Below are 26987 nucleotides of genomic sequence, written 5' to 3'. Positions count from 1 at the left end.
GTTTTTTTGCACTCCACACCACCCTGGGTTAGATAATGGCGATATGCAAATCAGCTCTGACCCTGTGCCCCATGGGAACAGTCCAGTCCGAACTACAAAAGCCATGTCCTTCCCAGAACGGAATCAAGCATCCGAGGACCGGACCGGTTTCGAGGTAACACCTCTCATCAGCCCGGCTAGCTTGATTCCAGTGGTGTGGAGTGCCTGGGACCCACGTCTGGGCATCCCCAGCGCACTTAGGGCGGAATATGCAAACACAACAGGTGATGGACCGAATGTGGATCAATGTCACACACTCACCCCAGTCCAAAGATCTGGGCCCAAATCCATCGTTTTTTTGCACTCCACACCACCCTGGGTTAGACAATGGCGATATGCAAATCAGCTCTGACCCTATGCCCCATGGGAACAGTCCAGTCCGAACTACAAAAGCCATGTCCTTCCCAGAACGGAATCAAGCATCTGAGGACCGGACCGGTTTCGAGGTAACACCTCTCATCAGCCCGGCTAGCTTGACTCCAGTGGTGTGGAGTGCCTGGGACCCACGTCTGGGCATCCCCAGCGCACTTAGGGCGGAATATGCAAACACAACAGGTGATGGACCGAATGTGGATCAATGTCACACACTCACCCCAGTCCAAAGATCTGGGCCCAAATCCATCGTTTTTTTGCACTCCACACCACCCTGGGTTAGACAATGGCGATATGCAAATCAGCTCTGACCCTGTGCCCCATGGGAACAGTCCAGTCCGAACTACAAAAGCCATGTCCTTCTCAGATCGGAATCAAGCATCCGAGGACCGGACCGGTTTCGAGGTAACACCTCTCATCAGCCCGGCTAGCTTGACTCCAGTGGTGTGGAGTGCCTGGGACCCACGTCTGGGCATCCCCAGCGCACTTAGGGCGGAATATGCAAACACAACAGGTGATGGACCGAATGTGGATCAATGTCACACACTCACCCCAGTCCAAAGATCTGGGCCCAAATCCATCGTTTTTTTGCACTCCACACCACCCTGGGTTAGACAATGGCGATATGCAAATCAGCTCTGACCCTGTGCCCCATGGGAACAGTCCAGTCCGAACTACAAAAGCCATGTCCTTCCCAGAACGGAATCAAGCATCCGAGGACCGGACCGGTTTCGAGGTAACACCTCTCATCAGCCCGGCTAGCTTGACTCCAGTGGTGTGGAGTGCCTGGGACCCACGTCTGGGCATCCCCAGCGCACTTAGGGCGGAATATGCAAACACAACAGGTGATGGACCGAATGTGGATCAATGTCACACACTCACCCCAGTCCAAAGATCTGGGCCCAAATCCATCGTTTTTTTGCACTCCACACCACCCTGGGTTAGACAATGGCGATATGCAAATCAGCTCTGACCCTGTGCCCCATGGGAACAGTCCAGTCCGAACTACAAAAGCCATGTCCTTCCCAGAACGGAATCAAGCATCCGAGGACCGGACCGGTTTCGAGGTAACACCTCTCATCAGCCCGGCTAGCTTGACTCCAGTGGTGTGGAGTGCCTGGGACCCACGTCTGGGCATCCCCAGCGCACTTAGGGCGGAATATGCAAACACAACAGGTGATGGACCGAATGTGGATCAATGTCACACACTCACCCCAGTCCAAAGATCTGGGCCCAAATCCATCGTTTTTTTGCACTCCACACCACCCTGGGTTAGACAATGGCGATATGCAAATCAGCTCTGACCCTGTGCCCCATGGGAACAGTCCAGCCCGAACTACAAAAGCAATGTCCTTCCCAGAACGGAATCAAGCATCCGAGAACCGGACCGGTTTCGAGGTAACACCTCTCATCAGCCCGGCTAGCTTGACTCCAGTGGTGTGGAGTGCCTGGGACCCACGTCTGGGCATCCACACCACTGGAGTCAACCTAGCCGGGCTGATGAGAGGTGTTACCTCGAAACCGGTCCGGTCCTCGGATGCTTGATTCCGTTCTGGGAAGGACATGGCTTTTGTAGTTCGGACTGGACTGTTCCCATGGGGCACAGGGTCAGAGCTGATTTGCATATCGCCATTGTCTAACCCAGGGTGGTGTGGAGTGCAAAAAAACGATGGATTTGGGCCCAGATCTTTTGACTGGGATGAATGTGTGACATTGATCCACATTCGGTCCATCACCTGTTTTGTTTGCAATACCGCCATAAGTGCGCTGGGGATGCTCAGACGTGGGTCCCAGGCACTCCACACCACTGGAGTCAAGCTAGCCGGGCTGATGAGAGGTGTTACCTCGAAACCGGTCCGGTCCTCGGATGCTTGATTCCGTTCTGGGAAGGACATGGCTTTTGTAGTTCGGACTGGACTGTTCCCATGGGGCACAGGGTCAGAGCTGATTTGCATATCGCCATTGTCTAACCCAGGGTGGTGTGGAGTGCAAAAAAACGATGGATTTGGGCCCAGATCTTTTGACTGGGATGAATGTGTGACATTGATCCACATTCGGTCCATCACCTGTTTTGTTTGCAATACCGCCATAAGTGCGCTGGGGATGCTCAGACGTGGGTCCCAGGCACTCCACACCACTGGAGTCAAGCTAGCCGGGCTGATGAGAGGTGTTACCTCGAAACCGGTCCGGTCCTCGGATGCTTGATTCCGTTCTGGGAAGGACATGGCTTTTGTAGTTCGGACTGGACTGTTCCCATGGGGCACAGGGTCAGAGCTGATTTGCATATCGCCATTGTCTAACCCTGGGTGGTGTGGAGTGCAAAAAAACGATGGATTTGGGCCCAGATCTTTTGACTGGGATGAATGTGTGACATTGATCCACATTCGGTCCATCACCTGTTTTGTTTGCAATACCGCCATAAGTGCGCTGGGGATGCTCAGACGTGGGTCCCAGGCACTCCACACCACTGGAGTCAAGCTAGCCGGGCTGATGAGAGGTGTTACCTCGAAACCAGTCCGGTCCTCGGATGCTTGATTCCGTTCTGGGAAGGACATGACTTTTGTAGTTCGGACTGGACTGTTCCCATGGGGCACAGGGTCAGAGCTGATTTGCATATCGCCATTGTCTAACCCAGGGTGGTGTGGAGTGCAAAAAAACGATGGATTTGGGCCCAGATCTTTTGACTGGGATGAATGTGTGACATTGATGCACATTCGGTCCATCACCTGTTTTGTTTGCAATACCGCCATAAGTGCGCTGGGGATGCTCAGACGTGGGTCCCAGGCACTCCACACCACTGGAGTCAAGCTAGCCGGGCTGATGAGAGGTGTTACCTCGAAACCGGTCCGGTCCTCGGATGCTTGATTCCGTTCTGGGAAGGACATGGCTTTTGTAGTTCGGACTGGACTGTTCCCATGGGGCACAGGGTCAGAGCTGATTTGCATATCGCCATTGTCTAACCCAGGGTGGTGTGGAGTGCAAAAAAACGATGGATTTGGGCCCAGATCTTTTGACTGGGATGAATGTGTGACATTGATCCACATTCGGTCCATCACCTGTTTTGTTTGCAATACCGCCATAAGTGCGCTGGGGATGCTCAGACGTGGGTCCCAGGCACTCCACACCACTGGAGTCAAGCTAGCCGGGCTGATGAGAGGTGTTACCTCGAAACCGGTCTGGTCCTCGGATGCTTGATTCCGTTCTGGGAAAGACATGGCTTTTGTAGTTCGGACTGGACTGTTCCCATGGGGCACAGGGTCAGAGCTGATTTGCATATCGCCATTGTCTAACCCAGGGTGGTGTGGAGTGCAAAAAAACGATGGATTTGGGCCCAGATCTTTTGACTGGGATGAATGTGTGACATTGATCCACATTCGGTCCATCACCTGTTTTGTTTGCAATACCGCCATAAGTGCGCTGGGGATGCTCAGACGTGGGTCCCAGGCACTCCACACTACTGGAGTCAAGCTAGCCGGGCTGATGAGAGGTGTTACCTCGAAACCGGTCCGGTCCTCGGATGCTTGATTCCGTTCTGGGAAGGACATGGCTTTTGTAGTTCGGACTGGACTGTTCCCATGGGGCACAGGGTCAGAGCTGATTTGCATATCGCCATTGTCTAACCCAGGGTGGTGTGGAGTGCAAAAAAACGATGGATTTGGGCCCAGATCTTTTGACTGGGATGAATGTGTGACATTGATCCACATTCGGTCCATCACCTGTTTTGTTTGCAATACCGCCATAAGTGCGCTGGGGATGCTCAGACGTGGGTCCCAGGCACTCCACACCACTAGAGTCAAGCTAGCCGGGCTGATGAGAGGTGTTACCTCGAAACCGGTCCGGTCCTCGGATGCTTGATTCCGTTCTGGGAAGGACATGGCTTTTGTAGTTCGGACTGGACTGTTCCCATGGGGCACAGGGTCAGAGCTGATTTGCATATCGCCATTGTCTAACCCAGGGTGGTGTGGAGTGCAAAGAAATGATGGATTTGGGCCCAGATCTTTTGACTGGGATGAATGTGTGACATTGATCCACATTCGGTCCATCACCTGTTTTGTTTGCAATACCGCCATAAGTGCGCTGGGGATGCTCAGACGTGGGTCCCAGGCACTCCACACCACTGGAGTCAAGCTAGCCGGGCTGATGAGAGGTGTTACCTCGAAACCGGTCTGGTCCTCGGATGCTTGATTCCGTTCTGGGAAAGACATGGCTTTTGTAGTTCGGACTGGACTGTTCCCATGGGGCACAGGGTCAGAGCTGATTTGCATATCGCCATTGTCTAACCCAGGGTGGTGTGGAGTGCAAAAAAACGATGGATTTGGGCCCAGATCTTTTGACTGGGATGAATGTGTGACATTGATCCACATTCGGTCCATCACCTGTTTTGTTTGCAATACCGCCATAAGTGCGCTGGGGATGCTCAGACGTGGGTCCCAGGCACTCCACACTACTGGAGTCAAGCTAGCCGGGCTGATGAGAGGTGTTACCTCGAAACCGGTCCGGTCCTCGGATGCTTGATTCCGTTCTGGGAAGGACATGGCTTTTGTAGTTCGGACTGGACTGTTCCCATGGGGCACAGGGTCAGAGCTGATTTGCATATCGCCATTGTCTAACCCAGGGTGGTGTGGAGTGCAAAAAAACGATGGATTTGGGCCCAGATCTTTTGACTGGGATGAATGTGTGACATTGATCCACATTCGGTCCATCACCTGTTTTGTTTGCAATACCGCCATAAGTGCACTGGGGATGCTCAGACGTGGGTCCCAGGCACTCCACACCACTGGAGTCAAGCTAGCCGGGCTGATGAGAGGTGTTACCTCGAAACCGGTCCGGTCCTCGGATGCTTGATTCCGTTCTGGGAAGGACATGGCTTTTGTAGTTCGGACTGGACTGTTCCCATGGGGCACAGGGTCAGAGCTGATTTGCATATCGCCATTGTCTAACCCAGGGTGGTGTGGAGTGCAAAAAAATGATGGATTTGGGCCCAGATCTTTTGACTGGGATGAATGTGTGACATTGATCCACATTCGGTCCATCACCTGTTTTGTTTGCTCTTTCTAAAAGTGGCATTTTCAAACCCGCAGTTTAAAAACAATCTGTACTAAAATATGTGTTTTAAAATTTTGAGCTCAGAGAGACCAAACTCCAAATTTCAGGCTGTTCCCAATTGAAAGTTACACATGTAAAATGCTACAAGGCAGCTTTAATGATAGCCTATTGGAGAGCTAGTCCTTGCAATAGTGAAAAACGAAATTCGCAATATATCAGGACATGTAAAACACACCAGTATATGTCCTACCTTTCCCATAGTGGTACCTTGGGCCTACATTATGGGTGCCTTACAAGTAGTAAAAGGGAAGGATATGGCCTTGCAAGTGGGTGCACTTACCAGTTCCACATGGCAGTTTAAATCTGCACTCACAGTCACTGCAATGGCAGGTCTGAGACAAGTTTACAGGGCTACTCATGCGGGTGGCATAACCAGTGCTACAGACCCACAAGTAACATTTGCGCCAGGGGCACATATAGTGCACTTTAATAGTGACTTGCCAGGAAATCAAATATGCCAATCATGGAGAACTAATCAAAATCACAATTTACACAGAAAGCATATGCACATGAGCACTGATTAGCAGTGGTAAAGCACCCAGAATCCTAAAGCCAACAAAAACAGGTCAGAAAATAGGAGGCAAAAGTCAAAAACTCAGGGGTTAAACCTGCTAAACGGTCCAAGTAAAAACCATCCTTGATATATTATAGAAATTATTGGCAACAGTCCAGTATTTTTGACTTAATAATCATGAATCCTTCACGTATTGTGTGAATTCTTAACAAAAGTCTGCAGCCCACCCTTACATATGGTGGGTACGTACATTCTTGAAGCCTATAGTGCTGGAATAATAGTAGGCAATCCTTGTCATACTGTGGGCTTTCTTAAATACATCTGCACTACACATGGCTTAATAGTGGATCGTATGCTCATGTTTTATGTAAGTTATTAATTTATTGGCATTTTAAAATATGCTTAATGCACAACCTAACCACATTGGCATGCATTTATATTCAACAATTAGTATGTATAATAGGAAAAATGATTTACTCTCTTTCCCAGTTAACCTCCATATATCATGTTTTCAAAGTGAGAATGAATCAGCAAGATCTCTCACCTACATCATGGTGATCCTTCAAAGAACCACATATCTTGCCTTGTTTCGGCAGAAATCTGCAGGCCTATTAAGTTGATAACATCAAGCCTTTGCACCTAATCATAACCCGAATAGTGGACCAAGCATAACATTTTATGGCCTCCTTTACAATATTCTAAGTATCCGTAGCATAAGGGTAGGCCATCCTTGGGATATTGTGAGTATTGTTAGCACAATTCTGTCTTCCCCTGGCAAAAAAGAGCTTTCATTCTGGTCACTCTTTCCTAATGAAAAGTTTTATCTACAGGGAGAAGACTTTTTGCCATGTGTGTTTCATCTTTTCTTATGAAAAGATTCTTGTGTGACAAAGAGATTTCACTTAGGGTGATATGGCTTTCTCTCTTTTGAAACTGTTTCACATGTGGAAGAGCTGTTTTCTTGTGGAAAAGCACTACTCCCCAGTGAAGGAGCTACCCTTCTGGATGAACAGGTGTTATCTTGGGGTACATACCAGAGATTTCTGTGTGGATCAAGGAGCTTTCTCTAAGGGTAAAAGATTTCTCTTGTCAAGAAAGAACGTTATCCACTGTGAAAAGTCCTTGTTTTGGGTTAGCCTACTTTAAAACAGGCAAAACAGCTTTATCTTGGTTGAAATAGGCTTTATTCCTGATTCAATAACTTTCTCTTGAACAAATGAGAATGTACTTGAGATAACATGACTTTCTCTGCGTGTGAAGGACTTCAATTCTGAGGGCTAAACAGTCCCCCTTTGGTTCTCTCCATGAAAGAGAGTTCTCTCAGAATGGGGTAAAGTAATAAATCAAGCTTTAAACAAAACATTGTGTACAACACCAATTGGAAATTGGTTGGACACCTTTGTTGCATGTCTTGTGCACTGCTGGATAACTACACGCATTCTATCAGCACGTGATAGTAAAGCACGATTGAGGTGGAAAATGTACAAAAGAAGAGTTAGGGTAGGGAGGGAATAAGTGGCTCTGAAAGAAAACAAAACAAAAACAGGGCTATGAGGAGACCTCTCAGAATGCAAGGAAAAAAGACGCATAAACAAAAAAAGATCCTAATCAGTGGCAGCCACCACAAATATGCCCTCACCGGAAAATGAAAAACGGTTACATAGAAGGGCAAAGTAATAAAAAGGCGATAGGGGTTTGAAGGGAGCACGACGAAGGCAGCAGCAAGTGATTAGCATGGAAAACTCACCAACAAAAAGATTGTGTTGGGTTGTTTCCAGCTTTGAGATGCCTTCAGTAGCCTGTGATTCATTAAAATTATTTCTTGAAAATCTATTAATCCCCCACCAAAGTACACAAATGAAATGTTGAAGACAAAGCTTACTATTGGAGATGTGATTAGGATCCCATGGGTTATGTACAAATGTTCATGAAATGTCACCTAGATACAGTTTGGCGGTTAGAAATCAAACAAGGAAAGTAATTGATCCAACACAGTTCACAATCGTTTATGCCTGTGGTATTCATTCTAAATTTCCTCTCCCCTCTTGCAATACAAGGGTGGATTGCAAAAAACATCACCTTGGTCAAGCATATAATGCTACGAAACTCGACATGCAAGCATGAATTATTACCTGTTGATTGACTTAAGAACATGGCCACCAAAGTGGGTCTGGAAAAACACATTTACAAACTACTTGACGTTTGATGAACTTTTGAGCAGATACTTAGTAATTAACACGTAAAATCCCTAGATAAGATGTATTTGTCAATGTCTAACGTTTTACCATATACAAGATTAATGAGTTTGATTCATTGTCTTTATTGTCACATTTCTGAATTTGCCATACAATTATATCACATTTTACTACTGTGAATTCGTATTATTCCTGTCTAAAATTCTTAGTGAATTTTATTTCTCAGAAACAGCTTTAGTTTAAGTTTAAACTGTGTTCTTTTCTTTGAAAATGGCCTTCTCTAGATTTGAAAGAGTTTTATTTGAGAGAAAAGGCATTTGTTTGGGCTCTAAGACATGTCTTCTAATCTAGAGTGTAACAGATTTCTTCAAGATGAAAGAGCATTCCCCCCAGGGTGCACGTGCTTTAGATTAGGTGAAAGAGCTGCCCCTCGCGGAAAATACCCTTGTATCATAGTAGAATTGCTTTTGGAACATGTAGAGACTTCTCTGAAAATAAATTGATTCCTTGGTTAAACATGATTACTTCATGATGAAGAGAATATGTTCCTAGTTTGAGGAGCTTTGTCTAATTCGATTTTAAAATAAAGTAGCAAAATGTCATTAATTCGATTTTAAAATGAAGTAGCAAAATGTCATTACTTCAATCTGCGGACAGCTGCTCAGGTCTGATACACCATTAAAGTCCAATATAGTGGGTTGACATTGGAAATTCAATAATAAATAGCAGACAATTTAGGCAACATGACTAAATCAGCAGTAAGAAGGCATCAATTTATTCCAGGAATTGTTTTATGAGTCTATTTCACCCTCATTATGTCCGAACATACTGCAATAGAAGGCCATCTGGAAAAAAACTCACAGGCTTGTTTGTGAGTACCTGACTTTAAAAGTAGGAGTCTTTTTGCCTGGAAAATTAAGAGGAATAAAGCTTAAATTGAACTGAAAATGTTTATTATTAAAACAACCTCTTAAGAGTGGGTCAAGATGTTTACAATATGTTATATTTCAAAATAAATGTAACCTCTGAGAAACAATTTAAATAATTTTGTAGCTCAGGAAATCTGTCTAAAGTAGTAGCTGAGGAAGCTTAGAAATTAGGCGATGGTGCCAATATACCTTAAGAGACCTTCAGAGAAGAAGTTTAGGATTTGGAGTGATTGGGTCTGTCCACAAATCATTTTATTTTACAAAATGTAGAGAATACAAAGATAAGCACATAAATGCTCAGTCATTTTGTTTTATTAAGATGCATATAAGAGAAACATTAGAAAATTATAAGATGGCAAAGGGCTCTACCTAAAAACAATTATTTTTCAAACGGTCAACAGTAGTCCTGTACAAGAACCTCTTGTTCACTTATGATGAGTATATTGGTATAATTACCCATGTGAGGGTTTTGATTTTAGTGCTTACAGAAGAGTAACAGGCATAGCAAAGGGGATGTTGATTCACCATTTGTTTACATGCTATTCAAGTACGTAGAGCTTTACATTTTACTATATTGTTTGCACACCAGGGGTTGTGCATCTCAGGGTTATAGCTGTATTTCTGAATACCTAATTGAGGTACAACAGACATGGACTGGAGTGAGTAGTCATAGCAAGGCTGAAGAAGGTGAAAATGGTTACCTGTTCAGGTGGAAGATCAGGTGCTGAAGGGTTGAAGGTCAGAATATCCTGATGTATTACAGTTAATGTGAGCTGTGGATTAGAAGTTAATCCCGAGATATATAATGTTTTTTGGTGAACCGCCAGGATTCATAAAAGTGTGCATAACTGAGTGTTTGGAGTCATCTTATGAGAACTTGGAGTGACAAAGTGAAAATGCCAGGTGTGACTGGAAGAGGCTGGTGTGAAGAGTGTAAGAATAAAAGTGATCAGGGCAGATGCCAGCAGTAATAGCAGAAACCTTGAGACAAGGAAAAGGGACACCACATTTATAAAGGAAATATAAACAGTAAAATACTATTTTGGTCTGTTATATTCACTGAGGTACTGGTGATTTAACTTAATATACTGCAGGTAAAGGTTTTGTAAAGTCAGTGTCAATCTGAGGCGCAGGACTGCTGTACATTTGCTGGCATGTATTGTGATTATTTTTAATAGGTTTAAAAGGGAGCAAGATCTACTTATAATTTTGCTGTTGATTGGATGTCCTTTGGCAATGTGCCTGGGACCATGTGCTGGTGCTGGGCAGTGGGTTGGATAGGGAACTTGCAGGTTTATTGGGTTGGACAGAGGGCAGTGTTAGTGTGCTGGTTACATCAAAACTTTGCCACTAGATGTGTTGTTCAATTCTAGAGACAACGGCAATGCTATCAGGTCAGCATGACTCAAATACGTTTTCTATTAAGGCATTGATTCCCACTTGTGGTTTACTCTCGCATCGTATTGAAAACACGTGTCGATAGAAGCAGCACTAGTGCTTCATCTTCGTATGATATTCATGAACAGGCACTAACTGTGTTGAAAAAGTCTGTTGTTTGTTTATTTATTTACAAATTGTTGAAAAATCAGGTGCTTCATGTAATATATCAATTGATATCATGCCATGCAACTGATCCTCAGTACTGATAATGATTCCATATTTTTACGGGATCGAAACGTCGTCGATATGCACTCTGACCCGGTACACTATGCTTTGTAGTATTTTTGTTTTGGGTGCAGTAGTGTTTTGCTTTTTAAAAGAAGTTACCTAAAGGTGTTATATTAATGTTGGTCACCTGTATATGTCTAAATGTCTTTTATTGTCAGCTTTTAACAATTGTTTTTCTGTGCATTATTGTTTTTGTGCTCATTGTTTCAGTTCATTTCTTGTTTGCTCTCTTGACCTTTGGTTTCTGAAATTATTCCGGCTGGGGTAATTGAAATTTTTGAACGAATTGCGATAATAAAATTGAAAACTCTGATCATTGAATCTGTTTATGGAACTGAATTTTGTATCCAGAACAACTGTATTTAATTTTTTCTTAAGGGGCATTTGTCTCTAGAATTACTCACGTACCCTTGGTTCCTTCCGATCTTTGGGTTTATCTTGTGTACATATACTAGATTTGTTGTTGGCAATATGGTGGAAGGCACAAAAAACAGATGGTATGATGGGGAGGCCAGAGGACACATGCTTTACTGAACGTGAAAACGGTATACGTTGTATACGTCTTAGTACCTTATGTGGTCATTTAGTACATATGTTCAATTGCACAGGAAGTGGGCATTTGCGGAATTGCATGGATTGCGAGCCTGACTGGGAAAAGGTCGGAGATTAATCTGTCTAAGGAAATGTTTGCCCAGGAAATGGTCTAGTTGGGGAAAGATCACAATGAGAATTGGAGAGCTTTCTGAAGGGGGATGATCTAATTGGAGATTGGTATGAAGTAAAACAGTTTCAGCAATGGTACGACTGGTTGTGCTATTGATGGGATGTGACTGACTGACAGAAGATCGTCTGAAAGGAAATAGAGAAATTTTGAAAGATCAGGTAGGTAAGCTCGCACCCTCCACAGCGTCAACAGTCGCACAGCACTTCAACAAGATCTGTTATTAATACCTAACTCAATGACTACATCCTTCAGGTTTTGAATACACCTATCCCGCTGGCACTCATCCTTCAAAGGGCATTCGTAGGAACTGATGAATCCCAGAACATGAGGACATTTATGGTGGGAAAAAGTCCTTTTTGAAACTTTTCAAACATGTGGTTACTGGACATCAGCTGGGGTCCTCCTCAACATGACAACATCCCACATAGATAAATAGAGCACGCGCTTACCCAGTGAAGACAAGGCAGAGGAGGGTGCAGATTAAAATCAGAACTTGATTAAACATGGCTGACTGTGTTCTCTGGATCGCTCGATGGAGGTCATTCTGCAGGACAAGAGAGCATGCCTTGTTAGTAGTGATAACTGACCAAGAAAAGCCACAATGATGTTTGCATATATAGATAGAAACACACATACATACAGAAAAGCACCTTCAATCCCTAAAGAAATATCTAGGCACCAGAGACTGCTAAGTGAGCCACTTATTTATCACGTTAACATTAAGCAGCACTAAAGGCCATGCTGAGATCACCACGAGTGAGCATGTATTTGAACCCAAAAATAGATCAATATGATAGCTATACCCAGTAGAGAAACCTGTCTGTAGCCCTTTTGATACTTGACTACAGTAATTCTAATTGTACCACTAGCAATATCATAAATATTCACTTGATTACTGTCAGGAATATAAAATAAAAAAAAGATATTATTTTAATGAAGATTATTATAGCACTAATATGGACCTGTGAGGGGCCTCCATGGAGCATGGAGTGACCAGGTTCCTTAAGAAAAAAAAGGCGAACAAGTAGATTATTTGAATAGCAATTTTATTTAGTAATTTGAATGTTGAAAGTCCTAACACTGCTAGGAAGTTGTGCCCACATTTTCATATTTTGCCACAATTCTTCTCTTGAAATGGATTCACTGGGATGAAGGTTTGCTGTCCCTCGCAGGCCCCCATCCATGTGATTGCAACCAATCAAAGGGGCTTGCAAATTGGAACATGCCTGGTGAATAATAAATAGGCCGGCCATTCTGCAACCCCCTGCAATTTGTTACGTTGAGAATCAACCTACTAGTACATACGATGGTTCTCGAAATTCAAATCTATTAGCAAAATGTTGCTGTGCAATTTGCCACCGTGATTTGCAAATGGAATAATAGTGTCTGGCGTCTTCTCTTCCCCCTGTGCATATGCTGTGAGTTGTGCTGTGTGATATGCTTGTGGTGTAACATGCATACGTTTTCATTTGTCTTGTGAATGCTGTGCTCTGTAAGGACACAGTGAAATGGAAAGTCCCATTCAGTGCGTTTTGCAGAAAAGACAGATCCCTCCAGCTCATAGCTGACTATTAGAAAAATCCATATTTTCCTTCTGCTAGGACACCTTCAGAATAAGGGAGTGCCCAGTAACTTTTTAACCGACTGGGCAGCTTTGTCCCAAGATCTTCTTGGTGACAGCTTATCACATCTCAGCAAGTCTGCTCTGTCATGCCAAATGTACATTCTGGTGTCCATCTGTGGGATCTGCTCTTTTTTTGTAACTGTCTCGAAAATTGAAGACTTAGCTAAGAAGATTTGGGCGCTGTCTCTCTAATACACATTCTTTTGACATATAGTATTATTCCCTCCCCACCAATGTACAAGATTTTGCCTGCAGTGCATTGGGTGGAAATATGGATTTTCAAACTTACATCTGCAGAGACTGGCTCCTTCCCTTCTGCAGGGCCTCCATGAAATGTAAATTTTTGTTAATGCTAATGTTGATATATATTTAGAAAACAGAGCTATGACACAAAGGTCTCTTGGTGCTTGAGCCACCGACAGAAGAGGACAATAAGAGGATACGGATAAGAAAAGATAAACTTTGAGTTTCTTCCTTAAAAGATTGTGGGAAGGGAAAGATTCCAGCTCATTAGCAATTTTGGAGGCTAAAACTGAGACAGATTTTCCACCAGTAGAAGATTGTTTGAAACAAGGGACCACAAGAACATTTGCTTGTGAGGAGCGAAGAGAGTGGATAGGTTTGCATTTCCTAAGTTTGGCTCTGACAAAAATAGGTGCAGACGTAAAAAGACATTTTGTCTACAGGACACAGAGTTTAAAAATAATCCTTTTGTGAATTGATAACCAGTGGAGTTTGGCCAAAATAGAAGATATAACCAGTGGCCTGATTCTGAATAATTTGAAGTTTAAGTAATTGTAATTTAGAGATGCTAAGCTACAAAACATTACTGAAGCTGAGATCCAATAGTTGCTGCAATTACTGTTTTTCAAGCACAAAGACACATAAGAAGAAGAATGGGTCTAAGCTTCTGAAGATACAAAGAGCAAGCAGAAACAGCAGCAGATATCTGAATGTCAGTTTTTATACACTACAGAAACCTATTTCTGATATTCATCTGGACTGTGAAAGAAAATCACAAACACCAGTGAGAAGTGATATCTGCTACAACTTTTGAAGCTGCTGAATTCTGCAATCCTTCTGCTGTGTGTTGCTTAGGCCTCTTGGACTTATACTTGCCCTGGACAGGAGAGGAGCAGCCATGAACCAGCGGACACTAGGTAGACTCAGCTAAACCTCACCTTATGCAGAGTCGAAAAACCTAATTTGGAGCCACAAGTTCCTGCTGTACAGTGGGTCTGAGGTGAACCAAGAAGTATCTCTGAAGAACTAGAGCACATTAAATATGTGAACCTGTTGGGACTATCAAAAGACTGTGCCTTTTTGCAAGATGGCATTGTCTCTCTGCCCAGCTTTGAGGAACCTATAATACATATTTCCCAGCATAGGATAAAACTAATGGCCTGATTTAGAATTGGCAGGCAGGGTACTTATGTGCAAATTTTGGTGGAGTATCATTCCCGCCAAACCCTTGCTCTGACTGCCTCTTTTTGAGATGTACAGACCTTAAGTATTCTGTCCACAAAGCCCCATTTCCTGCATTGATGGAATACTTCCCACTTCAGCCCAATGGAGTTGGGGCTGTTGGAGGAAGAACATTACACCACCCACATTTGTTATCTCTGTCTGTATTCTGTCCATCATTGCAGAAAAACCTGGATGGTGAAGGACAGGAAAAAAATAGCAATAATGACATCCACACCAAGGGATAAAAATCCAAAGGTGAAGTTTAAAAAAAAAAAATAATCCAAAGGGTTGGGGGTCATTAGATTTCTGTTCTGCTTTTTTCCAATGCAAACACCCGCTTTTGGGAGTTTGTTTCTGAAACATTGAAAAATCTAAAATGTATGGCCGTCAATACCATAATGATGGATGTTCCTTCCAATGTACAGAGCAGCTCATTGGGCCGGGGGTCATCTCTAAATTTGCCAGATGGAGTACTATAAGGATGGCAGGAGTAATGTTCTCCACCATCCCAACGGGCACTACTCAGTTGGTCAAACCTGAAACCAGGACCAATGTTTTTTTCTTTCCAACATGGATCCTTAAAAGTCATCTACTGCCTGAGGTCTAACTAAAAAACTATTAAAAATGTCATTCTATGACTGTGAATCCAGAGTAATTGTTGTTTACACATGTAGAAAGACCCTAACCCAAATACAGTCTTTCCCATGTTGGCCCATGACACCAGTCATTCCAGAGGGTACCATCATTCCCTTGGGTGTCCTGGAGACTCAAAATATATGACTGCAACAACCCGTTTGCGGGACACAAGTCCTTATAATGTGCTACTTCCAGAACATCTGTAAGGCAAGAGAAGAAGTATATTTACATATTTAGTCCACCAACAATGTGATATTTTAAACAATTTATTGCACTGGACTAGCCTTTTTAAAGTGTTCCTTACCACGTGCTAAGCCAAAAGCACTTTGGTTAAATAGGAAATTCCTTTGTTTGTGGTGCATAGTTCATACAGTTTGTTTGAATGTGTGTTTTTTTGCCTATGTGGGAAAAATAATTGGTATCACATGTAAGGATTGAGGAAGTTTTCCAGTTTTGCTGCAGTGACTTGTAGCACTGCCTATGCGAGGAATGTAGTTAAAGTGCTTGGGAGAGTAGTGGGTGCTATTGTGTGTGTTCACCATAATTACCTAACCAAGTGAAAGGTCAACCTAGGTGAAGGAGCAGCCTAAGTGTTAGTGTAGATACTACAATAAAGGGTTTATTGTTTACATCCAGAGGAGGCACAACTGACAGTTACCTCAGATAAGGGTCTATAGTGAACAACAGAGACCCAGAGGAGCCACAACTCACTGACACCTCAATAAAAAATATAACTGTACAACCCAGAGCAATGCAAGAGGAACCCACACACAACTTAGTAAAGGGTCTACAGTGTACCACCAAGAAGCACTGAAGCCATGACAGAACACTTGCAGCTGCAATCACCCCGTCCCCCCCAAACCACCCTCTACCCCGCCTGTGCCTTTTACCCCATCCATATATTTTATGTTAGTCTGCATTTGAATAACACAAAACATCATCATTATGGCAGCACAGCGCACTGTTCAATGGATCATATGAACTCCTTAATTGTAAACTGAGATCTTTGACTTTATGTGATTCACCAAGCCAACTAGAAATATTTTCATGGGTTAGACTCTCTGTTTAATATGGTCAGTTGCCTTTAGGATTTTGGAAAATAACTCCCCTTGCAACCAGCGGTGCTTATATTCTAGGGCAAAGGGACCACAAATTACAGCATGAAGAACAATGTAACATTGTGTCTGGCACCTTAGTTGTTTGAGAAACAGAGTCATTATAAAATTGAAGGATTTTCTGGAGGTTTATGGATTAAGTACCTCCAACCCATAGAATATACATCATACATATATATCAAGGAGCTTGCATACACCAGGTAATTGTGAACATTCCAAAGTGTTTCACTAGGGACCCAGGCTGAAATATTCAATGGTGTTTGAACATCTGTTTGGTTGTTGTCTGGCCAACACACATGAGATTACTGTTCTTATTATGAGTTAATTGCCTACTTGTGCTAATTTTATGCTATTCTCCAATATTAAGTTTGGCATTGTACGTTGTGCTCTTCACTAATTTGTTCATTGTGTAAAGTGTAAGTGTATGGTATAAATATATGAGATATTATGAAAGTGTTGTTTACATGCATTACATTTATACTGTAATTGTGTGTTTTGTATTTATATAGCGCCTTCTACCCAGAGGTCTCGTAGCGCTGAATTCATACCGCTGTGGAACCCTTCCTGGCTTTCCTTTGAGATGTCCACTCCTGGGCAACCCCAAGGTGAAGCCAGGCATCCAAGCGCTGCTGGGCCGTTGTGGAGATTAAGCAAGCTATTGCCCAGAGTCACAGAGTGGGACCCATGATTAGACTAGGCACCGAGGCGAGAATTATCAGGTCCGGGGAGATTGAGTCTAAGAGCTGCCGAGACGGGAATTGAACCCTGGTCCCGGGCCAGACCTCTGCATCAGGGTCTGCCGCTCTAACCATTGAGCCACACTTCTCCACTGTATTGATACAAAGATAATTGTTTGGCACTGGACATGGACTGGCCCCATAGTCTTCTTTCCATGATCATCTCATCGATTCGAGGATGTTTGATTGGGACCCAGGTTCTGTTGTAGACTTATTGTCCTGAGGAAGATGACCAGGAGCCCTGAGCTTCCCTCATTATAGGGAACTCATTGGCACCAGTAGTGGGTATTGAGAATTCTGATTCACAAGATGAATATTTGAAATCGTTTAGCCACAAATCTGGAATTCTGAATTCCGAAATGTTCACATGTGTGGTCGAATGTGGCATTGTCAAATGCAGGGTTAAGGGGGAGGTTTGTGGTCATTCTTACCTTCAAAAGCAGATGAGCACCCACCATTCTGGAAGTTTTGGGGTATTCACCTATCTCTTGTAAGTCATTTCCCAACTTGGAAGTTCTCATGAATGCACTATTGTGGTGAGATTTGGGGATGATCCCTTCCATCTTCCCACCCTCAAAACACAACTAAACCATGATTTTGTTGGTGCACATTTATGCATGTGTATATCCAGGGTGGCAAACTACCTGCAAATGTTTTCTAATTACCAAAATACCGCAAGTTTAAACTTTCTAGGTATTTACCAACATTTCCATCGCCAAGCATCTGCACCCTCATGCCACACTTTTCCTAACTTACACAAGTTGGAAAGTTGCTATATAGATTAACATTTCCACTTCAATAATTAAATCTTTTCTCAGAGATCCTGTTTCTTTGAAGATGAATTTCCCATTTAGAAGCATAGATGCACAGTTTATACCCAGAAGTTTCCAAGCACAGTTTAGGTTTCCACAAGAGGCTTAAACAGTTTGTTAGTTGTGCTAACAATCACCACTATAAATAAGCATGGGCGGAAAATCCGTTTCGCTCGCGGATTTTGCGGATTTTCGGTAAATTCGCAATCCGCGAGATTCGGGAATCTCCCGCAAAATCCGCAAATCCGCGAGCAGCGGATTTTGCTCGCACTGTTCGCGTGAGTTCGCGGCTTCCCAGTACAACTTCGCGCCCCGCGAATAAGTGCAAAATTGCAGAAATACGATTTTAGCAAAACTGAAACTACTTACCAGGTTCAAAAGTTCAGGCTCATCATTAGTAGCCATTTCCTGTAGTGCTTCCTGAGGGGCCCCTCCAGAGTTCAGTTGCCAGTTGCAACTATTATGTGACCCTGCTCTGAACCTCAGAATAGTTACACATATGCCACAAAGGTCCTGAATTACAGCTAAGGGAGACAAGCAGGAGCCAGGCTGGAGGTTCAAATCCATTAATCAGCCCCTAATTCATTATTGTCAGTTGGGGCAGGGCAGGTGTTGTAACTAATTTTGCAACAATGAAAGCACTTAGCAAGTTCAAAAGATCACTAATCAGGAAGCACTAAGGAAGCAGGTGCCAGCTAAAAAAATATTCTGTGACACATTAATCAGCCCCAAATTAATTCAGGTCACTTGAGGCAGGGAAGGTGTGCTTGTTGCCACAATAATGTACACTGACTGGACAACCAGAGGGTGCTGTGATGAAACAGAGGGTGGCATGGGTGGGCCAGAGGGTGGCATGAGTAGTCAGAGAGTGGCAGTGGTGACAGAGAGTGGCAGTGATGAAGAAGAGTGTCCCAAACAGGCTGGACACGTAGAAACAACAAGTTCGCGAAACTTGCGACCCGACAGGTAAGTTCGCAATTTGCGACATTGTACAAAACCCTCGCGAACTCGCAGAAACCCGCGCAAACACAAAAAAAAAAAATCCGCAAATTCGCGAGAATTCGCGGATTTTGCGGATTGCGAGTTCGCAAATCCGCAAAATTCGCGAACGCGAGATTTGCAAAATTCGCCCATGCTTAACTATAAAATGTTTTCTTTCCTATTCCAAGTACTCTGAATAGTAAGTAGAGGCTAAGGGGGTCATTTAAGGCATGGCAGGCAGCCAACTTGCCTGCGGGGGCAGCAGAAACCTTCGTCTCTAGTGGAGGAACTCCCAATGGATATTACCTACCCTATATATAGATTTCCAAACAGCATGGCTGAGATTTCTGACCCAACTCTGCATCTGCCAGTGAAGCAGATGCATTGTAAGTCCAGAAGAATTTGGAGTGTGTGTACTTTTTTATAGCTCACTAAGTATTATTCCTGTGCATCAGGGCCATATTTGTTTTTTATGCACAGGTCTGATGTGCATGGCTGTTAGACAGGGTATTGAAAATCAGTGGCAATAGTCCTGCCTTAAATAGGGTGGGGCTGCCTCCACTGTGACTCAGAAGTCTTTTGTAGGATGGACCACCATGTCAAGGGATTCCAACAGCAGAGCTTGCTGACACTCCACCACTGAAATTCCAACTGTTCTGCCACTTCTAAAAGACGTGGGGAGCCATCAGTTTAGAAGGGTGAGAGCTTCACCAATGTATGGCAGAGCTTCTGTTTCATTAAACTCTACAGGAGATCATAAATACATGACAGCAGTAGTTAATTATGGATTTTAAAATGTGTCTATCTGTTTCTATAAATGTCTAAAGTCCCTTGACACTGCTCTCGGGGAGGTCATTTCCATCGCCGCCGCAACAGCTCCACCGTTTGTTAGCGGCCCCCCAGGTTGCTGCTGCTGCCAGACTCGAGTTCGAGACTTGCTCGCTGGACTTTGTTTATTGTCTCTTGACTGTTATTTGCCACCTTCATTTTCCCTCATCTCCTTCTCTCCCTCCTGTGATTCTGTGCCCTGTAATTTGTTTTTGTACTGTCTTGGACTGATTATCATCTGTATTGCTTCTATTCCTTCCCCCTCCTGTAATTTCTGTGCCCTGCTTTGCCCTCTGTTTTCCCTCTGCCGTTTCTCACCCCTTTTTTCCCGCCACTGCGTCCCTGCGGCCGCGCCCCCCTGCTCGCCCATTTGCTGCCCCGCTCCCACCTCCCAGCTGCTCCTCTCTCCCACCTCCGCATATATGGCAGCCGCTGGCGCGCCAAAGGTGCGTCTAAGGCAAGCCCGTCTGTGCCTGGACCGCGCTCCTCGCCAGACCCCCTGCCCCCCGCAAACACCCTACGCCGCTACGAAACCAGCACCCTCCCCGCACTCAACATCAGACAATCACACACCTGCTTCTTAGCCACCCGAAGCGCACCCAAGGACCCTTCTCCTGCCGCAACTGTAGCTTCACCAGCATCCGATCCGCTAATCCACCCACCAGGAAGGAACTCAACTACCTCAGATGCATTCTCCTCCACACACGCTCCACCCGAACTCTGGGACCTACTCAACTCAACCTCCCCTGACGTCGCCTTCCTGACGGAGTCCTGGCTGAACCCCCCCTTGGCACTCGACATCGCCATAGCCATCCCGGATGGCTACAAGATCACTCGCAGGGACCGCACCAACGGCGCAGGAGGAGGAATCGCCATCGTCCACAGGAACACTCTCAGAGTCTCGACCCACACCGACGACACCCTCTGCACCGCCGAACACCTGCACTTCCAGATCCACACTGATCCCAACATCCTCAGAGGAACCCTTGTCTACAGACCCCCAGGACCCCAACCACAGTTCAGGGACGCCATTGCTGACTTTATCAGTACACACGCCCTCACCTCCACAGACTACATCCTTCTTAGGGACCTGAACTTCAACCTCGAGAACAACAACGACCGCAACTCCACCACCCTGATAGCCAACCTCGCCAACCTCGGACTCCGACAACTAATCACAACACCCACCCACTCCGTCAGCCACACGCTTGACCCCATCTTCTCCGCAAGCGCCCACGTCTCCTTCAACCACACCACCGAACTCCACTGGACCGACCATCGCTGCATCCACTTCACCTTCCAGAAACCAACCACGCACCACCGCACCCAACAGATCCCGGCCGCTGCTGGAGTAAAGTCACCGAAGACCAGCTAACCACCATCCTCGCCCGGAGCCCACCAGCCGACCCCGACACCGCCGCCGCCAACCTCAGACAATGGATCGACGACTGCACCCACCCCCTCTCCCCGATCATGAAATCCTCCAACAGACATGCCAACAAGAAAGCCAGCTGGTTCACTGATGACCTCCAGGCCTCCAAGCAAACCTGCCGAAAGCTAGAGAAGAAATGGCACCATGAACAGACACCGGAGAGCTATGCAGCCCACAAGAATTCCACCCGCAGGCACCACCACCTCATCAGATCCGCCAAGAGGGCCTCCTTGTAGGACCCCTTAGACATCAACGCACACAACTGCAAAGACCTCTTCAACATTGTGAAGGAACTCTCCAACCCCAGCTCCAACACCAACTACATCCCACCTTCGCAAGACCTGTGCGACTCCCTTGCCACCTTCTTCCACCGCAAGATCGCTGACATCCACGACAGCTTCAACGACACGGCCGCCCTGACAACCACCGAGACCTCCATCTCCATGGCCACCATCCTCACCGACCCCCTGCTCGCCTGGACCAACATAAACAACGAAGACACCATCAAAATCATGAACACCATCCACTCCGGATCTCAGCCAGACCCATGCCCACACCACATCTTCAACAAAGCCAGCACCACCATCGCACCCCATCACCAGAAAGCCATCAACATCTCCTTCAAGACAGCGACCTTCCCGGAGAGCTGGATGCACGCCGAGATCAACGCCTTACTCAAGAAACCCAAGGCTGACTCCAAGGACCTCAAGAACTTCCAGCCCATCTCTCTGCTCCCGTTTCCGGTGAAGGTCATCGAGAAGACCGTCAACAGACAACTGACCCTCTACATCGAGGAGAACAGCATCCTGGACCCATCCCAGTCCGGGTTTCTTCGCAACCACAGCACCGAAACCGCCCTCATCGCCGCCACCGATTACATCAGGGCCCTGTTGGACAATGGCGAAACTGTGGCCCTCATCCTCCTGGACCTGTCAGCCGCCTTCAACACCATCTGCCATCGCACCATACGCACAAGCCTTCATGACGCTGGAATCCAAGACAAGGCTCTTGACAGGACCCCCTCCTTCCTCTCCGGCAGAACCCAGAGCGTCTCCATCCCCCCTTTCCGCTCCGAAGCCACAGAGATCATCTGCGGCGTACCCCAGGGCTCATCCCTCAGCCCAACATTGTTCAACATCTACATGGCACCGCTCGCCAACGTCGCCCGACTGCATGACCTCAACGTCATATCCTATGCCGACGACACCCAAATGATCATCTCCCTCACAAAGGACCCCCTCACCGCCAAAACCAACCTCCACGAAGGAATGAAAGCCATCGCTAAGTGGATGAAGAACAGCCGACTGAAGCTAAACTCGGACAAGAAGGAAGTCCTCATCCTCGGCTCCACCCCCTCGGCCTGGGATGACTCCTTGTGGCCGACTACACTGGGAACAGTTCCAACACCCACCGACCACGCACGCAACCTAGGGTTCATCCTCGACTCCACTCTCTCGATGACAAAGCAGGTCAATGCTGTCTCGTCCTCCTGCTTCCACACCCTCCGCATGCTCCCCAAGTTCTACAAGTGGATCCCAACCGCAACAAGAAGAACGGTCACCCAGGCCCTCGTCACCAGCAGGATGGACTACAGAAACGCCCTCTACGTAGGAGCTTCGGCCAAACTCCTGAAATGACTCCAGCGCATTCAAAATGCCTCTGCTCACCTGATCCTCGATATCCCTTGCCGCAGCCACATCACTCTCCCCCTGGGAGACCTGTACTGGCTCCCCGTCAACAAGAGGATCACCTTCAAGCTCCTCACCCAAGCACACAAGGCACTCTACAACACCGGACCAACATACCGCAACAGACGACTCAGCTTCTACTCTCCCAACCGCCAGCTCCGTTCCGCCGACCTCGCCACAGTCCCCCGCATCCGAAGAGCGACCTCTGGTGGCAGATCATTCTCCCACCTCGCCACCAAAACATGGAACACCCTCCCCATCCTCCTACGGCAGACCCAGGACCTGCTAACCTTCAGAAGACTATTCAAGACCTGGCTATTCGAGCAGTAGCAGCATCCCCCCCCCAGCTCCTTGAGACCCTCCCGGGTAAGTAGTGTGCTTTACAAATGTCCTGATTGATTGATTGATTGATTGAAAGTCCTAATTCCCAAGGATCATCATAAAAGCGTTAAATGTGGTGCCTGATATGCAAAGCTCTTTTTGCAATTGCAAACCCTGCAATTTGGAAAATCAGGGTTTGAAGAGACTGGAAAAGAACTTTATTATAAGGTAGAAAAGCCCTTTCATGAGTTACAAAATTCTTTTTTAACAAGTAAAAGGGCTTTTGGGACCCTTTCTGAATCACAAATACGATAGATGAATTGGACACCCCTCCTATTTGTGATTGATTCAGAAAGGGAGGTGTTAATGTTTTGTAACCATAATTGTAGCCCCAAGTCATTGATCAATTACCAACCCCCGAGTTGGGGGTTAAAACTGATTTCTAAAGGGGAAGCTGTCCCTTTTGGACCGCTTTCACTTTCGGAACTGTTTCTGTAGCCTTGAGGGGAGCTTTGGGTGAATTGGAGAAGACTCCCCCAATGTGTTAAAAAAAGGGAAACATTTGTATTGAGGCCTCCAGCCCTACATCTACAACCAATAACGTGGGGTCACTAATTGTGACCTGCCTAATTAATATTTATCAGGCAGGTAATTCATCCTTCATCTGCAAATGAACAATTGTGATGTATCCTATTAGTACAAAGGTCTCATCATCAATTGCAATGCTATTTGCAAACCATACAGAGTATAAACCAGCCGCGGCCGCTGCAGGCAAGAGTGGTGGGCTGGCTGGAGGGGATTTCGAGAGACGACTACGAGGGAAAATCAATTATTTATTTAATTTCCCCTTGTGGTCATCTCTCGAACACCCCTCCACCCCAAGCCGGCCTCACTGGCCCACTGCTCTTACCTGCAGCAGCCACGGCTGGTGTAAACTGCACATCCTGATTTGGGAACTTAAATCATACACCAGGCTCTTAGTTCTGCAGATTTAATTCTTACATTAATCAGAAATTCCTAAATCCAGGGATTCGCAGGAAGACCATGGATTTCTAGAAAAGTACAATACTCCCATACAATAGTCACATTTAAACAAACTATTCATATGCATACAATTTACACAGGCAGAATTTCCAACAGACCAGCAGGAAATTCTGCATACACAAATCTGAGACTAACAAGCACTAACATAGTAAGCTTCTTTTATTTTTCCACCAGGACATTTTTCTTTTTCCAAGGAGGAAAACCATCCAATCAACACACATCAAATATGAGAGTGTTCCATCTAGGTTCCATACCGTGAAACACACTCATGTCTTCGGCCTACTTTGGCAGGTAAGACCTCTCAGGAATGCCTACGAACCTGATTCTATTTCTGTGTACACAAATCACACTTGTGAAGTAAATATTTTGAAATCTTTGATTAATTCTTACTTACATTGTACTTACGTTTACAAAAACCTTTGGTAAACATGTCCAGCACAGGTGCTTACATCTCAGTACTTCTACGTGGCTACCTTTCGATGTTTCATTCTAACGATCGTTGCTGTGTTGTGTTGTGTGTCTGGTGCAGTCTGTGTATGTGACTGTAGAGCAGCAGCGACACCTCTGCTAAGGAGGAGGAGCGCCACCCCACTGCTCTTTGAGCAGTGCAAAAAGGAAAAATAAATTGATAGTAACACAATGTTACAGTGGCATAACTAGCCCCGTGCCGCCCGATGAGCGCCCCTGCATTTACCGCCCCGCGGCCACAGTGAAGAGCGAGGGGGATGGGGGGAGGGGGTTTGCTGGCAAGAGATTTTCGGTACTGAGGCAGTTTTGTTTACCTTACTTGGCGGGGTGAGGCTGAGCAGGTGTTACAGCCAGCAGGGTGAGGAGTGGTTGGTGCACTTAAGTGTGCATGACGGTTTGGACGGCTGTCTTGGGCACACTTAGCATTTCTCCACCTGGCTGTATTGCACAGCCAGGTGGAGAACACGCACACGCTCCCACTCCCTGTATGAGCACTTAACCAAGCAGCTCAGACCAATTACGACGCTGCTGGTGACAGCAGTGTTGTGATTGGCTTAGGGGAGTCTGGAGCCTGTGTGCATCCGTGCTTCAACAGAAGACAACGAAGTTGTAGCGGGGGCCGGCAGCCAGGTAGGTGATTTTTTTTCAACGCGCCCTACCTCCATTGCTGTAGGCGTCATTTAGACTCTGGTAGGCTGTCCCCTTTGAGCACTGGAATGGCGGATGACTTGCCTCCATCTTTCTGACTACAGATGCCTGCCCTATTTTTAGTTGAGCAACTGTGCCGGGCGGAAATGCTTTCATCAGAAATGCCTGCCGAGCAGGCAACATATTGTTTGGCCCACCCAATAATATTTTTTTTTCAACCAACTGGAGTTTTTGAAGAACAAAAAGAAAAATTTCAAATGTGCAGGTTTTCTATCTGTACATGGGGGTTACTGTTCGTTTTTCCTGCAGGAATCTGCCACGCTTCATTTGGGACAGGGAATATATGCATTGTAGTCTCTGCCTTAAATACGGTGGACTTCCACATACATGAAGGCTGTAATCTCTTGCTGGACAGGTCACCAGCTTTACTTGACCCCTGATGAGCCTAGCAGAGGCTGCACCAGTGATCAGTGGAGCTTCACCAAATTTGGCAGCGTCGCACTTCACCATTTCCAAAATGCAGGGATGCAGAACAGCCCACCCCTGTGTTTCCAAAGCGCTGGTGCTAAAAATGGCGGCCTGGTTCAAATGCAGGATCCCTTGCACCATGGTGCAAGGTGCTTGCGTTGCATGGAATGATTGTTTAGGTGCAGGAAGGTGCCCCTCCCCTCACCTAACCAATTATTAATGGTGTTTTGCTCTTTCTATGTGTGCTGCTGCAGCACATAAATAAAAAGAGAGAACAAGGAGAAATACAGAAATACAAGTATTTCTCTTTGTTGCGTCATTCTAAAGCCTGCTATTAGATGGCATTCGTTTTTGGCACTGCCTCAGATTTGCATATAGTTTTAAATTTGGGGCAGCATCAAAAAACAATAGGTGTTGTGGTAGAACACCCACAGCCACACATATTGCACGCCCCTTCCATGCAAAGTGATGCGTGTAAAGGGGCCGTATTTACAAGGCAGAATTAAGCTTTTCAAAGTGGCTTAGCGCCGCTTTATATATATGGAGGAGGGCATAGCGGCACCAGAACATCGCTAAAAGTGACGTTCTGTTGGCACTACCCCCTTGTAAATATACCCCTAAGTGAGGCATCCTGGACTGAGTGGGGTAGGAATTAATCACCAGTTTAGTGTGTTTCTCCCAGTTTGCCAAGCAACCAAGGGTCTCCTGTAGCTGTCAATGTCGTCATTTTTTTCTACACGTCTTCCAAGAAACGCCAGTCTCTGAATAAGAGAACAGGTCTCTGTCCACCTTATGTTGCCTGTCTACATGAGTCGGTGTATGCATCATCTGCAACATGCACGTCCTTTCTTTGTGATTACGAATAAGGCCCTTCCTACACAAGACAATGCTGGGTTACTCGTGAGAAGCACACATAATGTGTCATCTCGCAACCCTGGTTTAATAGTCCATACGACACATGTGTGTCTCTGTACTGGCTTCTCCCACATACAGTGATTGTGACATTCAGCACAATCTGAGCCTCATCTAAATCTTGGCAAAGAGTCAGATTGAAGAAGTGGTTTTTGGGATAGTATCAAGTTCCTGACAGCTGATGTATGTTTCTGACAAAAAAACTATTTATTTTGTGCTTTATGATTCAGGGTAGTTACACATCTGCAGCAGATGTTAA

General features: G+C 45.6%; 1 protein-coding gene across 1 annotated transcript in view; it reads right to left on the bottom strand.

Annotated features, from left to right (window-relative positions):
* Nucleotides 1-26987, bottom strand: part of KCNT1 (potassium sodium-activated channel subfamily T member 1) — a 1005890-nt gene that overhangs the window by 461901 nt on the left and 517002 nt on the right. Inside the window, exon 9 of the mRNA XM_086920997.1 lies at nucleotides 11997-12091. Within this exon, the coding sequence (XP_086777123.1) occupies nucleotides 11997-12091 (95 nt within the window). The remainder of the gene's footprint in view (nucleotides 1-11996; nucleotides 12092-26987) is intronic.

This window comes from Lissotriton vulgaris, chromosome 5, assembly GCF_964263255.1.
Source record: "Lissotriton vulgaris chromosome 5, aLisVul1.2, whole genome shotgun sequence".
Classification (NCBI taxonomy): Eukaryota; Metazoa; Chordata; class Amphibia; order Caudata; family Salamandridae; genus Lissotriton; species Lissotriton vulgaris.
The sequence above is the reverse complement of the archived record's forward strand: the minus strand, read 5'-3'. Positions and strand labels throughout refer to the sequence as shown.